The sequence below is a fragment of the Notolepis coatsorum genome, assembly GCF_963971535.1.
Source record: "Notolepis coatsorum genome assembly, chromosome: 1".
Lineage (NCBI taxonomy): Eukaryota > Metazoa > Chordata > Actinopteri > Aulopiformes > Paralepididae > Notolepis > Notolepis coatsorum.
In genome coordinates, this window is record NC_140165.1 from 216,459,266 (window position 1) to 216,475,300 (window position 16,035).

Sequence of the window (16,035 nt, forward strand, 5' to 3'; positions counted from 1 at the left end):
GGATAAAAGTCGTAAGAGACAACATTTACACAATGAGATGTGTTCTAAAGTTTGGGAGAAAAGTTATTAAACGCTGTGCTCGGCGAACCAACCCTAGGTAAATAAAGGTTAAAAAATGTAATAAAGGAAAATAAATAGTTTATTTAACAGTGTGCTAATTGATAATCCAACATAACTGTTGTGTGCACAGCCAGGTGTCACAGCATTGTGAGAGTGAGTCAGGTGTTTCTATAACCACATGGCAGGGTAGTAGTAATGTAGTAGTAATGTAACAGGTGTTTCTATAACCACATGGCAGGGTAGTAGTAATGTAACAGGTGTTTCTATAACCACATGGCAGGGTAGTAGTAATGTAACAGGTGTTTCTATAACCACATGGCAGGGTAGTAGTAATGTAACAGGTGTTTCTATAACCACATGGCAGGGTAGTAGTAATGTAACAGGTGTTTCTATAACCACATGGCAGGGTAGTAGTAATGTAACAGGTGTTTCTATAACCACATGGCAGGGTAGTAGTAATGTAACAGGTGTTTCTATAACCACATGGCAGGGTAATAGTAATGTAACAGGTGTTTCTATAACCACATGGCAGGGTAATAGTAATGTAACAGGTGTTTCTATAACCACATGGCAGGGTAGTAGTAATGTAGTAGTAATGTAACAGGTGTTTCTATAACCACATGGCAGGGTAGTAGTAATGTAGTAGTAATGTAACAGGTGTTTCTATAACCACATGGCAGGGTAATAGTAATGTAACAGGTGTTTCTATAACCACATGGCAGGGTAGTAGTAATGTAACAGGTGTTTCTATAACCACATGGCAGGGTAATAGTAATGTAACAGGTGTTTCTATAACCACATGGCAGGGTAGTAGTAATGTAGTAGTAATGTAACAGGTGTTTCTATAACCACATGGCAGGGTAGTAGTAATGTAACAGGTGTTTCTATAACCACATGGCAGGGTAGTAGTAATGTAACAGGTGTTTCTATAACCACATGGCAGAGTAGTAATGTAGTAGTAATCTCATGTGTCACTGATGTTTTTGGGCAATTTGTTCCATAGTTTTGGCAGGCATAGTTGACAAAGGCTGCATCACCGATCTTCTTTTGACTGTTCCTGTGAGCCTCTAATAGCCCATCAGCTAATGATCGCAGCATTCTTGCTGGCATGTAATTTATTAGAGTGTTGGCAATGTAGTAGTAGTAGTAGTAGTAGTAGTATTAGTAGCAGTAGTACTAGTAACAATAGTATTAGTAGTAGCAGCAGCAGCAGTAGTACTAGTATTAGTAGAAGTAGTACTAGTACTAGTAGTAGTAGTAGTAGCAGCAGTAGTACTAGTACCAGTAGTAGTATTAGTAGCAGTAGTACTAGTAACAATAGTAGTAGTAGCAGTAGTAACAGCAGCAATAGTACTAGTAACAGTAGTAGCAGTAGTATTAGTAGCAGTAGTAGCAGCAGCAGTAGTACTAACAGTAGTAGTAGTATTAGTATTAGTAGCAGTAGTAGTAGTAAAGGTAGGTATTAAAAGGAGGATTATTACCTATGGATGACGTAGCCACACTGCGGGTGTAGGCCAGCCGTTTCTCCATCCACACCGCAGGGTCGAGGAAGCGTTCCATGCAGAAATACCTGAAGACGGGCCTGAAGTTCTTACACACCTCGCTGTAGGTCTTCATCTTCTCATCAAACCCCTGTTTGTGAGCTTCCTACAGAGAGGAAAAGAAAGCATTCAAATTATACAGGTAGTGCCAGTTTAATTTATTATTATTCACTTTTTATTATTTACCCAGGTTAATTCCAAGTCAACACGTAGCTCCAATAAAGGTCAGAAGTCCAAATTAAACTGGTATGGTCCTTTAATTATGCAGATCTGACATGAAGGTTCAAGGTTATGTGGAAAACGACGTCTACAGGGAACCACACGCACCATCATCTTCTTGCGGCAGGCCAGGTTGCTCCAGCCTTGGGGTTGGAAGCGCATGTGGGCTCCTTGCTCGGGGTCGACCAGGAAGTCTCCGATGGGCACCGTGCCAGAACACCACTCTAGCACACCACTGCACTGGGAGAAGGGGACCACCTGGGGTGCGGGTCAGAGGGAGGAAGATGGATTACAAGCTAAAAGAGATGACCAGAGAGAGAGAGAGCGAGAGCGAGAGCGAGAGCGAGAGCGAGAGAGAGAGAGAGAGAGAGAGAGAGAGAGAGAGAGAGAGAGAGAGAGAGAGAGAGAGAGAGAGAGAGAGAGAGAGAGAGAGAGAGAGAGAGAGAGAGGCTTGTTGAAGCAGTCTTTATGTCAGTTTTGGATTACGGTGATGTCATTTATCGAAACGCTGCCTTGTCCACTCTTTTACCCCTAGACACCGTCTGTCATTCTGCTCTTAGATTCATAACTGGTGATAGTTACAGCACTCATCATTGCATGCTGTATGATAAGGTGGGTTTGTATTCTCTATCAGGAAGACAAAGTAGACATAGCTATCCGTTTATCATTAAGACCATTGAAGGACAATTATATTTTCACAATATATCACAATGATGCTTGATTGTAATTGTGGACCTTATCTGAGTTCAGTCTGAACTTGGTATGTCTGTCTTTTGATTTGATGCATCAACATCCTGGAATGACCTTCAAGTCACACTAAAAATCAATACTCTACTATCTTATGGACAATTTAAAAACACGATCACAAACCTCCCTACCTCAGTATGTAACTGTTTTAAATTGAATTTGATCTCTCGTTTTTTTCTTTCTTTCCACCTGTGTTTTGTCCTATTTATGCAAATGTTTTTTTCCTTATATGTACTTGAATTGTTGAACTTGTAATATTCTCGAAAAAACTTGAATATTAATTTTGAGAATAAATAAAGGTTTCACAAGAGATGAAAGATTTGACTGGTTTTCGTTATGATTATAACAGGATAAGTACGGATGTAAATACCTTTATTCATGGCCTCTTCTAAAATGTTTCATTTAAAGTTAGCTATGACTTGGGGGGTTATGGGGAGGGCTGCCTGAATAGCAGCCGGCTGCTAGGTGACCAGAGATATGTTATAGTTGCCAGGCGACAGGGCCGGCTGACGTCACAACTTTTAATAAGGGTGTGAGCCTTTTCTCTGAGTTAAAAGATAACTTCCCCCACATTGCGTGCCGGCCATTAGACGGGCCCGCTGTTGTCAGGCCAGCTTTCCATTACAAACGTTCACTGTGCGTCACGTTGTTTGTAGAGCTAAACCTATATTTTATATTATAGCTATGGATCCAATATCATTGGGTCTCATTCCCGAAATTTTTTCAAAGATATATTCTGGAAGACTTATCTTGGAACCACTCAGACATAATCTATGACAAGTACACTCTGAGTCCTGAACGTGCTGGTAATATGTCTTAAGTGGCTGAAAAGGTCGCACAAATTATATTATCTGATATCTGCTTGGAGAATGGCATTCTGTCTTAAACTCTAAAGCGCGTTCCCCGTTCAGCTCATTTGCATACAAAACAACGCCTCCATAGCTCCTTATAAGGCAACTGGTGACGCAGCTGTGTGAAATGGAATGGCGGAAGTGCTTTGCGAGCCGCGTGATTACGAAACCTAGCGTCAGTCAGTGCCAATCAGAGAGCGTCTCCGAGAAATGCGGCTAGGTTTCGTAAGCACTCTTAAATCTGCTCTCAGCCACAATCAAATAAGATCTCAGGAAAGTTTGGGGACTCCCACTCCCAGCCCTAATATGTCTTAAATGGGCCGAAATCTGGCTAAGACGAAATATTTTGTCGTAACTTCGTTCGGGAATGAGACCCATTGTCAATTGACAGTATGAACCTTCCGTTCAATATGCCATACATTTTCCATCGATACGTTCCCGTTTTATACCGTGGTGAATATGAGTGTTATATCGGAATGATCTGGGATAATTCCTGTGAGGCTATTTATAAGGCGCAACGCTAATAACATTAAATCCATTGGCGTTTCGTCCCTACACACGCTACAGTTAAAAATCCAAATGCATATGATCGGTATTATGTTCCATCATGAATGCGTGAAAAGGGGGGGGGGGTCGTTTGTGATTAATTGATTGCCAATAACGGCATTAGTTATTACCACAACATACACGTCATCTGGGGTATGGCTATGAAATCCTTGCACGATCAAGCTGAAATTGACGTCAAATTGCTCTTACTTTTGGCCGGTTGGAATCCAAAAATAATTTTCCAATTATTTGATCGCCATCTGGTAGATCATAAGTCCATTTGGCACACGCCATAACCTTATACAGCATAATGAATCCGGCGTCCCAAAAAGTATTCCATGCGAACAGAAAAGTCCGCCCGGAGCGTGAACAGTGTGACACCAGGTCTGCAACAGGGGTTACTGCATTCTCGAGACAGACTCACTACCAGGATCTGGCCGGTACTGCACCTTCGGAGTCCCAATATGCCTTTTCCATACAAAATACAGCTCTGTGACATGGAATAGGATATTAATATTGAAAAAAAAAAAAAATCTTAAATAAAATAGAATCTTTGTTTCTGGCACTCAACCGCTGGGCCACAGAAACAAGAATTCTCGTGAACGGCCACCAAAGGGTTAAAAGATAAGTTACAGAAAAAGATGGAGATCGCTCATTAGGCCAGTTATTTTCTCGACACAGGAGCAGAAAGACGGCAGAGATGGCACGGACAGAGGCTGATAACGATCGACAACCAAGCTCAAACACCGAAATAGAGATCTCTTGTAAGTAAATGAGTCCAAGTGGTTAACCACTTTGCTTTGATGTCACCTTTTTAAAACCAGAACAAGGCAACGACATGTATAAGTCCCCCCCACCCCATTGTTCATCAACTTAATGAGCTGACGAGATGGCTGAATAGGTGCAGAGCGGAACCTTGTATCGTCTGATGTTCAGTTTCCTCTTGCGTGTCTCTGTGTTGCACTGCAGAAGATTGGAGCACATGCCGAAGACCTGCTGCATGACGGCATCCTGTCGCAGGTCGTCCTTGCCCTGAAGAACATGAGGGCAAAGGTCACCAAGGTAGTCTTTGAACTTTAAAAAGGGACACCTAGACAAAATGTATTTTCATTTATTTGCTACATTAACACATTAACTGCCAGCCGGAAATCACCTTGAGTCTCTCTCCCGCCAGCCGCTTTGGACGATTTTGGCGATATCTCATGATCTTTGCGGAGCTATTTCTATATTTTATATTATAACTATGAGGAAATGGTTTGGCTCATTTGACAAAGACGAGTTGATGTACACTATGAAAAAAACTGTTTGTTTCTGCATGCCTTCGTTCGTTCACAATTCCAAGTTAAAAAAGGTAAACACTGGGGAAAATCCAAGCGGATTTCCTAGAAAAAAAGTTATGAGGTGTTTTCTGCACGCTGCGCAATTCATGGTCTTTGCTGCCTGAAACATTATGTCCACGGCATGACAAGACAAGACAAGACAAGACTTCCTTTATCAAAACCAACATGGGGGGGGGGGGGGGGGGGTGCGCGAAGTTACAGAACGTGTTATAAACCAATTTAGACTGGTAATTTCTTAAATCACAGGGAAAACATTTCATTATGAGTCTGTATTTTACTATTACAAATAAACAAACTTGAAATGCAGTAAGACTATTATATCGATCAGGTAGGAATATCTTGTATTGATCAGGTTAGTAGATATTGTACCGATCAGGTATTACAGATCATATGTGCATGAAATAAACTAAAATGTTAAAACCCATTTAGACTGTTTCTCATTCCTGTACTGTGTATAGTCTGCTCCTGTGTTGTAGACAGCGTTTGCTCTGTACCTACCTGTTTTCCAATAATGGATTTGTCCATACATGATATAAAAACATTCATAAAGTAATAATATCTTGTATTGATCAGGTAGTAGTATTTCCAGGTGAAACTAATTGATATATTATCAACCACCATGGGGCCTGGCGCTAACGAACAAGTAAGTTATAACTACTGGTGTAGGTCCAGAAAACATTATTATAAAATACAGAATACTTTATAATGCAGAAAACTTGAAACTTTGATGAAGTGAAAAACATTTTTACTTCAGAAGATGTACAATAAACTGGGTGACTGTCATCAGAACCAACCATTGTTTCTGTGCATTAGAAAAGTATGCTGGTAACATTCACAGTACAGTATAAAATTATGGTAATTTACCAACACAATACTTTATAAAAGTATACACTGGGTGACTGTCATCAGAACCAACCATTGTTTCTGTGCATTAGAAGTATGCTGGTAACATTCACAGTACAGGCACGTAACATGATCAACTACAGGGCATATCTTATACAGTTTGTCTCTCGCATCGATGGCTGCATTGTCTGAGAATGGATGAAGCGCCAGATGATCTCAAAACGGTTCCTTGGCATGGTGGCGGAGAAAAACGGTGTGTAAATTGTTTCGTCTGTGGAAATGATCACGTCTCATCTGCAAGTGGTCCAAACATGCCTATGCAATATTTACAACAGTGGCCCAAATATATCTGTGCAACGCATTTGTCTTGTACAGAAAACAGTACAACTACCCACTATGCTATACTATGCTATGCTATACTATACTCACTCAGCTAGCTATACTATCTACCGGAGTGGTACACATGGTATGGTGAAGTACGCACCCACATGTTTCTCTCTGTATCACACAATGATGGATTATTTAGAAGTATTCTGTACTTCTGTATGACGGATTATTTAGAAGTATTCTGTACTTCTGTATGACAACTAATAAAGAAACTATTTAGAATAATCCTTCTTTGTGTGGTACAGAGCGAAGCATTTCTCACGACGCAGGGGGACATTGCACGATGTGCAATAGTATCTTGTCTCACTCCTGAAGCCACGCCTACTGCAGACCCGACATACCCTACACGGTAGCTTTTTCTTCGTGGTGGCTGCGTAGGCCATCATACCATGTGCCCCAAAGTCACCCACTAATCTGCTCTGCGGGTCCCCCGTTGGGGCCCTAGGGTCGTGCTGCCTGCCACGCCCCACCTGCTCAGCCCCTGCCTCCTCCTCACCCCCACCTCCCTCCTCCTCACCCCCTGCCACCACCTCACCCACTGCCACCGCAGGACTTAACTCCTTAGCCCCTGTATAGGTCCGTCCCACAGCCATGGTGTACTGGAGGAGGTTCTTATACTGCCCTCTGGGGTGCCTGGCTCTGTACAAGACAAACGAGTTGAATAAACATATTTGGATCAGATACATCACAAACTTTTTGGTCCACTTTCCAGTCTTGCGTGTACACGGATAGTACGAGAGGTTTTGATCCATTTTATCCACTCCATTCATGCATTTATTATAATCTATAATACATCTCGGCTTTAGCATCTCCATCCTCACTGCCTGACCTTTCTGCCAAACGTGTGCCACTTCCATTGTGTCCTCATGGAAGCTGGTGATCATCTTCACGATCCTCTTGTCCCGCCATGCCACGATCATGACCTGCTGGTTGGTCACGGCAATGGTCTGACCCACACTTATGTCAGCAATGGTCAGGTTTTTGATGATGTCTGGCTCCACCCGGTGCTTCCTGAGGGTACCACAGATGTCGGTCCTCAACTGTCGGAGCCTGTCGGACAGGGTCACAGAGTTATATAAATTATCCATGTAGAGTCTATAGCCCAATCCGGCCAAACGTCCAAGCAGACCGACGACTGTGTCCCCCAGGTGCCCCCCCTCCCCACAATACGGCTGAAACGCGAAGCAATATCCTGTGTGTGATTCGCACAGGAAATATGACTTTATGCCATATCTGGTTGGCTTGTTTGGGTTGTAGACCCTGAATGCCAGGCGTCCTCGCCATGCCAGCATCCCCTCATCGATGGAGATGTCACGGCTGGGCTGGTAAAGCTCCTTACACCGCGACAGCACATGGTCAACTACAGGGCGTACCTTGCACAGTTTGTCTCCCACATCTATGGCTGTATTGTCCGAGAAGTGGAGGAAGCGCCATATTATCTCAAAGCGGTTCCTTGGCATGGTGGCGGAGAAAAACGGTGTGCAAATTAATTCGTCTGTGGACCAAAACATATCCAAGACAGGCTTCGGATTTACACCGGTTAAAAATAAGAGGCCGGGGAGCTCCAGTAGCTCACCGCGTACCTCGAGCGCTATTTCGGCGCCGGGGACAACCGTGCTCGTCACGGATCTGGGGTAGCAAGTTCGATTCCCGGACAAAGCCGTAACTTTCTCAGAGTGTCTTCCCCCCATCTACACCCCCATTCAACCTGTTTCTGTCGGTCACACTTGACCAGAGAAAAAGCGATAAACGCTAGAAGAGCCAGCGGAATGGCCAAAGTTTAAAAAAAAATAAAAATAAGAGGCCAAGGAACTGCTTGAACTCCTTCAGTGAGAGGGGCTTCCAAGCCAGTGCCCTGCTGCTAGTTAGTGTGGGATCCAGCAGGGCAATGGACTGATCAGCGTATAGGTTGGTCTGGGCAACAATCATGCTGAGGAAGTCATCAGTTAGGAAAAAATTTAGGAAGTCTGCAGGCCGGGCAGACTCCAGTGCCTCGGCGTCCTGGAGCGGTCCTGGTTGGTCTGTGAAGGGCATTCTATGAGGCACCCAGCCCTCACGAGACCAGGCATCCTGGCTCAACCGGCGCGCCACCGACCTGCTCCTCGTCGCACCCCGCGACCTGTCAATTATACAAATATACAATTATCATAACACCCCTACTGTAGACAAACATTCATATAACACGTAGTTACAAACTGTGTGTGAGTGAATGAGTGAGTGTGTGTGGGGTTCAGAGGTCAGAGCTGGACGTGGTGTGGGGGTCAGAGGTCAGAGCTGGACATGGTGTGGGGGTCAGAGCTGGATGTGGTGTGGGGGTCAGAGCTGGATGTGGTGTGCAGAGTGAGGCCAACTTACCCCTCTTAGATGGGTGTGTTGTCCCTTCATCCGGTTCTGGAACATCTGTCCCCTGACTCCCCTCTGGTTCTGGAATCACAGGAAGGTAACACATATATACATTATATTAGATGTATTGTCCTTTTATTTACATGATATATATATAGCATTATGTATTATTATGTAGACACTCACCTGTAGGAGTAGGTGACACGCTCCTGCTGCCTGCTTGCACCAGCGGGGCATCACTCTCTGCTCCAGAATCTGGGATATCCAATTCAGTCAGTTTTATTGTCACATCCGCACAATTTACACAAATATCTACACATACAGTAAACACACACATGAATGTAGTATGGCTATATATTATTAGTCCTCACCTAAAAATGTCGGGGTGCCTGCAGCACCCTCTCCACCAGATACTGAATCGGTATCTGAACCTAGAATACATAATTTCATGATCAGCTGTGTCTTCCAAATACACAGATAATTGCATTTCACATTTCACACGGTGTATATAAAAAAAAAATATATATATATATATACAGAGAAACAGATAGGGAGAGAGAGAGTCTAGTGATAAATACATATTTAAATTAACTCCAATAAATTAGAATGTTTAAAAACCACTAGGCATCTGAGCCATGCAGGTGGGGGTAACATCAAAGTGATTTCATGACCTGAATTAGTGTGTGTGGAGAGACACACATTCAATAAATTAGAATGTTTAGCTGTTCATGTATGTGACACACACACGCATTTGAAATGTTTATTTATGTCCACATAAACAGAAGTACAAGGAAGCCTCATACAAAGGACATAAACAATGCGAGTGCAATCAGAAAATCATGAAGAACAGTCAGGTACAAGGTGCATGGGCGGCAGAATCAAGGGTAAAGGTAACAGCGCCTCCTCCAAATTGAGCGGCTTCCTATAATTGCTGATACTGAGCAGTACCTGGCTAACTGCTTGGCCTTCCTTTTGGGGAGACCGGCTATTTGTAGGCCCCTCACAACCAACTTTTGCACATGCCCTAGGCTGCCAAAGATAAAAACTAGGAGTTTACATCTGTAGCCTAGCTGTGAGATGGTCTGCTGTAGCTGTTGGTATTTCAGCATTTTGGTTAGGAAGGCTTCTTCTAAGCTGTAATCAAAAGTACAGCCAACCTCAAGAATGGACACCTCCCTAAGGTGTTCATTTACCACAAATACATCAGGGGTGTTAGCTGTAATACTAGAGAACATGGAATCATTATTGCACAGGTTGAACATGCTTGGCTTCACAGTAGAATGCTTATACAGTGTGATGATGGAGGACCTAAAAATAAGAGAGATATCTTTCGCTATCAGATCTACTATTCTGTCATGCCTACATATGTAGAGGCCCCTGTATACATGGCAACCATTTAAGATGTGGGACATGGTTTCAGCTATTTGGTTATTGTCATGATGAATACAGTGAGGAGTATGACTGCCTGGAAACCAGATGGAGAGATTCAGTTTAGATTGGGAACACCCAGACCACCCTCACGTTTACTGTGAAATATAATGTTGCGTGTTGTATGTGTGTTGAGGCCAGTCCATTGTCTCACTAGGTGTACGGTTTTATTAGTCAAATCATGTAGTGATTTTCGTGGAATATGTACATTGGAGAACAGGTGTTGTACTTTGGCCAATGCCATTACTCTGATTGCCTCAAGTTTCATGATGAGTGGAAGTGGTGATGCATGAATTAAATCAAGTCTGCTGGTGTATTCAGAGATGATTTCATCTACCTGTTCTTTCCACTCACCTGCCACATTAAACTTGTGACCCAGGTATGTGTATGTCTGATGACGTGAATAGACTGTAATGGGTTTATTGCCAATTGTGAATGCAGGTATTGTGTCTGTGCTTGAGTGATACCAACGGTTTCCCCCACTCCGCCTTTCATAAAACACTGCACATTTTGAATCCTTAACCTCTAATCCAGACCACTCCAAAAAGGAGTCGGTTATGGAGAGCATGGTGTTTATTTCAGCCGCATGATATGAGGCAACCTGTACATCGTCTGCATACCCCTGTGCGGGGTTAAGGGAAATTACATTAGCGGGGGCACACGTACAGAGCCACTTCAACCACTGGTTTATTGCTATAACAAAGTTAACAGCACTCCACGGACAACCAGTCTTAACACCAACTTGGAGAGGGATGGGGTCTGTGAGCCGTTTACCACAGATTCAGAACCTGAATAAAGGAACCACAATACACGTTTTTGACTATGTCAATATAAACCTGGGGCAGATGTATTTCCTCAAGAGCTGTAATCATAACATTGTGTGCTAAAGTTCCAAACGCATCACGGAAGTCCAGAAAAACAGCGAAGTATTCACTAGACCCGTGCTTAAAGTCGTCAATACCCGTTTTGAGACAAAACACATGTTCATTCATGCCTTGCCGATTGATGTAGGCCTTTTGCTTGGGAGATAATATGTTTTCATCCACGAGCCACGGGAGGATTCGGGCAAGAACGCATTTCATGAACACTTTATAGATGGTGGGTAAAAGGGAAATGTCTCTCCAGGTTGACGGATCGTCGGGGATATTGCCTTTTTTGGGGATCCTATAGATGAGAGCGCCCTTCCATGAATCAGGGACACTCCTGTTCACCAAGCAGATGTTAAATATGGATGTTAAAATGTCAGGCTGCGTAGCTCTGAGCTGTTCATATGAGACACCGTCCACGCCAGATGCACTGTTATTGGGGAGCGTGCGTAAAACAGTCTCTACCTCGTCTTGCGTAAAACGCGTAACAGCGGGGAGATAGGACGGCTCCGAGGGTTGTATATCCGAACACCATGGTGGTGATGGAAGTGGGTCAGTAATGAGCGTTTGACCACACACACACACACACACACGTGTGTCAGAGGGGGGGGGGGGGGTCGTTTAGCCCTATACATCAATCAGGGTAATCTAGCCCTGGCTTACATCAAGGTCATGAAATCACTTTGATGTTACCCCCCCCCCTCTCTGCCCAACACCTGGTTGGCACATGGCACAATAGCAAGCATGGCTCAGTCAAAGGCCTAGTGATTTTTCATAAATTAGAATATCGTGGAAATGTACATTTTAGCTGTATTGATGAAATAATTTGTGCAAAATGCACCCAAAAAGACAGTACTGAGTGAAGAAAGAGACATTTCCATATACAAAAGAAAAATACACACTTAGTTCAACCTGATACACACAAAATAACTTGAATTAGACTGGGAATCTATAATCTACAAGAGTTTAGCTTTTTGAGTTGAATAAAAAAAAACTTTTCCACAATATTCTAATTCATCGATCTGAACCTGTATATGTATATTGTATACATTAGACACGCTATGTAAATAAATATGAGCACAGTTCAAGAGATACATGCGTCAAAATGAGAGCTGAAACGCACCGTGATAGCGTGGTCCAAGGCCCAGTTCATCATCCGATGAAGATGAGTATAATAATAATAATAATATCGTTGGTTGGCGAACTAACGTATACATATTCACATGGACAGTACAGTATACAATGAATACATTAGCGTTAGGTAAAGAATGATCTCAATACATTAGCGTTAGGTAAAGAATGATCTCAATACACAGATGTTGCGCGCACACATTATGGGGGATACTACATTTATGATAGCCAAACGATCTCACCTGCTGGTGGCTTCCAATCGGTTCCACTGTAGTCATGGTCATGCTCACTGGAATCGCTATCCGAGGAAACGTGTTCCGTAGCTCGGACAGTCTCCTTCCTCTTCCTCGTACCGCGACGGGGGTGAGAGACGTCGCTGGGCCCAGCGACGGCCTCACCATGGCCCGGCCCGGTGGTCGGAGCTTCCACAGGTCGGAACGGCAACTTGGTTTGAACAAACCGAACGTCCGTCGGCCTCCTCGCCACCCTCTTCCCTACACTACGCTTTCTCATCCTAAATAACTAATAACTAATATAACTACTAAATAATACAACTACTCTTACAACTACTACTACTACTAGACTACCTACGACTACCACTACTCCTCACAAAGTACTACTAACTAGCACGACTATGTACTTATAAAGCACAGCTGATATAACTTACAATTACTACTAATACTGCTACTAATACTACCTGAGCTATGACTAATACTACTACTACAAATAGGACTGATATACTCTGGTCTCATGAATCTCTCTGTAAATATCTCTCTCTCTATCGCTCTCTCTCAAACAACTCGCAAAAACTCATTGATTATGGGAGGGCGTCCTAGATTCTAAATAAGCCTTCAGATTGTGATACAGTGTTAGAACATAGGGGGATCCTGCCACCTAGTGGAATTTGAGAGGAAATGCAGCCTAGTGGCCAAACACATCTCAGAAAGGTCCGCGCTCATGTTCAGACTCGGAAAATAGAAAAAAATGTAAACAGACCAATAACGTTGTACGCCATGGAATGGCAGAATTCGCATGAACTTGAAACACGTCGTACAACGTTATTGGCGGAGAAAGTGTTAAAGGGAAATGTATTTGTACATTTGTCCTTTAACTACAGTAGCTTATTCACCTCTTGTTAGCACCAATAGCATTCCTCATTGAATCCAATGGGTACTGCTAGCCGTACACTTTTTAGCTTTTACCTTACACATAGCAATACGCTTATCCATTCGTTTTGATTAGAATGCGAGCAGACCCTCATCTGCACCTGTGATTACACTGTTTACTTGCTCATATTATAGAGTTAATTATATTGTTTGCACTGTTTACTTTTACTATTTTATTGTCTATATATATATATATGTGTCTTCTACTATTATCTATTCTACTATTACCTGCCCATACTTGTACCTCACCTGCCCCATGCTGCTATGCGGCACAAATTTCCCCAAAGGGGATCAATAAAGGAATATCTTATCTCATCTTACCTGTATCACTGTACATTTTAATACTACAGCTCTAATTTATATATTGTATACCCAGTTCAATCACCTGTACATTGTATATTACTACTGGACTATTTAAAATCTGTATTTTATTATCCTTTTCTACATTAAAGGGAACATGTTTCTACAGTTGTCCTTTAACTATAGCAACTTATAAACCACTTGTTAGCATTAATAGCATTCCTCATTGAATCCAATGGTACTGCTAGCCTTTACCTTACACATAGCAATACACTTCCATTCGTTTTGATTAGAACACGGACAATTCTAACAAGCCATTGTCTTCGTTAAATGAAGTGTGAACAGAGAAACATGTCCCTCACATTATGACAGCGTGATCGTAGACCAGGGGCGGATTTAGGATTGTAGGAGATCCGGGGCTTAGCCCAGATAGGTGCCCGCAATAGCGGGCACGGATTTTTTTTACTTCGACACCACAACCTTTAACTTATACCACCACCTTAAAGCGGACAAAAGGCACTAGAGAACACTTAAATTCACACCATTTAATTAATGAAGCAAACTATAATAACAATAATAATAATAATAATAATAATAATAATAATAATAATAATAATAATAATACACTGTGTTTGTATAGCACCTTTCATACAAGAATTGCAGCTCAAAGTGCTTCACAGCAGTACAAAAAGACAGGCATAAAATGAGCACAACATTGGCAGATCAAGAGCAATGCAAGTGCAGACATAATTCCCTATATGGGAAGAGAAAGGCATACACTCATTAGGGGATATTTTTAATAACAAGGGCCTCTGTAGTTATGTCGAAATATGCATAAAGTTTAACCTCACCGAGTCCACATGGCTTTTTTACATACAGTTACGACTTTGTATGAGATCTCACGGTGTTCCATTACTCGTACCAATTGAACACCACAGATACCACAAATTTTTCTATGAAAGAGATACATTGGGAGGTTTTGTATCAAGTTTTTATTATCAATTACTAACGTCCTCGTATGAAACCCTTCAAATAGACACTGTCTGGAGGAGGGATATACCAGACCTGGAATATGACTTTGATTGGCAAGGAGCCTGGGAAAATGTCCGACTTACATCAAGGAACCCGGATCATCAACAAATCAATCTGAACTATATTCACAGGACATACTTGACTCCTATAAGGCTGTGCAAAATGGGGCTTATACAAGACTCCAAATGCTCCCAATGTACAAATGGGAACGAAGGAACATTTATGCACATGTATTGGGACTGCCCACCAGTTAAGGCATTCTGGAAAGATGTGTCCCAACAATTATCAACACTCGTATTTTGGAATATACCTGTACACCCCGCGGTATTACTATTGAATGATGTTTTTGAGTTTGCAGTGAATCCACAACTAAAAAGATTGGTTTTATCGGGTATCACAGTAGCTAAAAAACTGATCGCATCACGTTGGTTTCAACCGGAAAAAATGTGCCGAAAAGTGTGGTTTCTTACATATCTTGATGTGATATATCAAGAAATATCTACAGCAAGAATTCTTGGGATCAATGAATCCAAAATGTCAATGTGGTTAGAAGTGGTGGAGAGAATAAAAGCTAGCTTATAATGGTGGTGTCTGGTTAGGAGTGAGGGATAATGGAGGTACGATCCAAGAGGGGGTCTGGGAGGGGGGGGTTTGAGCTGGAGCATATGTGTGTAGGGTTTTAGAAAATAGGTATTAGGGGTATATTATATACTAACATTTATATAATTGTAATTTCGTTGGATATACACTGTATACGGCTAAAATGTTATTATAGACTATTTTTGTTTTATCCTGTTTCTGTACTTGCATATATTATAACCACCTTTACTGAAAGTTTCATTATGCATTGTGTGTTGAGTACTGACTTTTAATAACTTTTTGTTCTGCAATAATAAAAAAAATATATAAAAAAAAAAAAGTGCAGACATAAAGCATATAGATAGCAGTAAAATAGACAAAGTCAAGGTAAGACATAGAACATTAAATCACATCGTTTTTCATATTAGGATCTAAGATCTAGGGTTAACTCGCCGAACGTTGAGCGCCAGGATCTCATCGTTGTTTCTTTTATTCGATATTTCCATTCATAAAGACATGCCGGCAGCCTGTGTTATCACTGGGGATGGGTCTGAGATCTCAAAATTCCAATACCGCCGCCTAACACCTTGAGGCCGCTATTGCACTCCATTTGAAACGATGTGGCTTTGTGTCTGCCATTTTGGAAATGACACCAG

The 16,035-nt window shown here is 42.1% G+C and overlaps 1 protein-coding gene across 1 annotated transcript in view; it reads right to left on the reverse strand.

Moving 5' to 3' along the window:
- atm (ATM serine/threonine kinase) overlaps positions 1-16,035 on the reverse strand; it is a 184,878-nt gene that overhangs the window by 20,700 nt on the left and 148,143 nt on the right. Inside the window, exons 56-58 of the mRNA XM_084308894.1 lie at positions 4,880-4,996; positions 1,929-2,078; positions 1,542-1,707 (exon numbers count right to left, since the gene is read on the reverse strand). Of these exons, the coding sequence (XP_084165020.1) occupies positions 1,542-1,707; positions 1,929-2,078; positions 4,880-4,996 (433 nt within the window). The remainder of the gene's footprint in view (positions 1-1,541; positions 1,708-1,928; positions 2,079-4,879; positions 4,997-16,035) is intronic.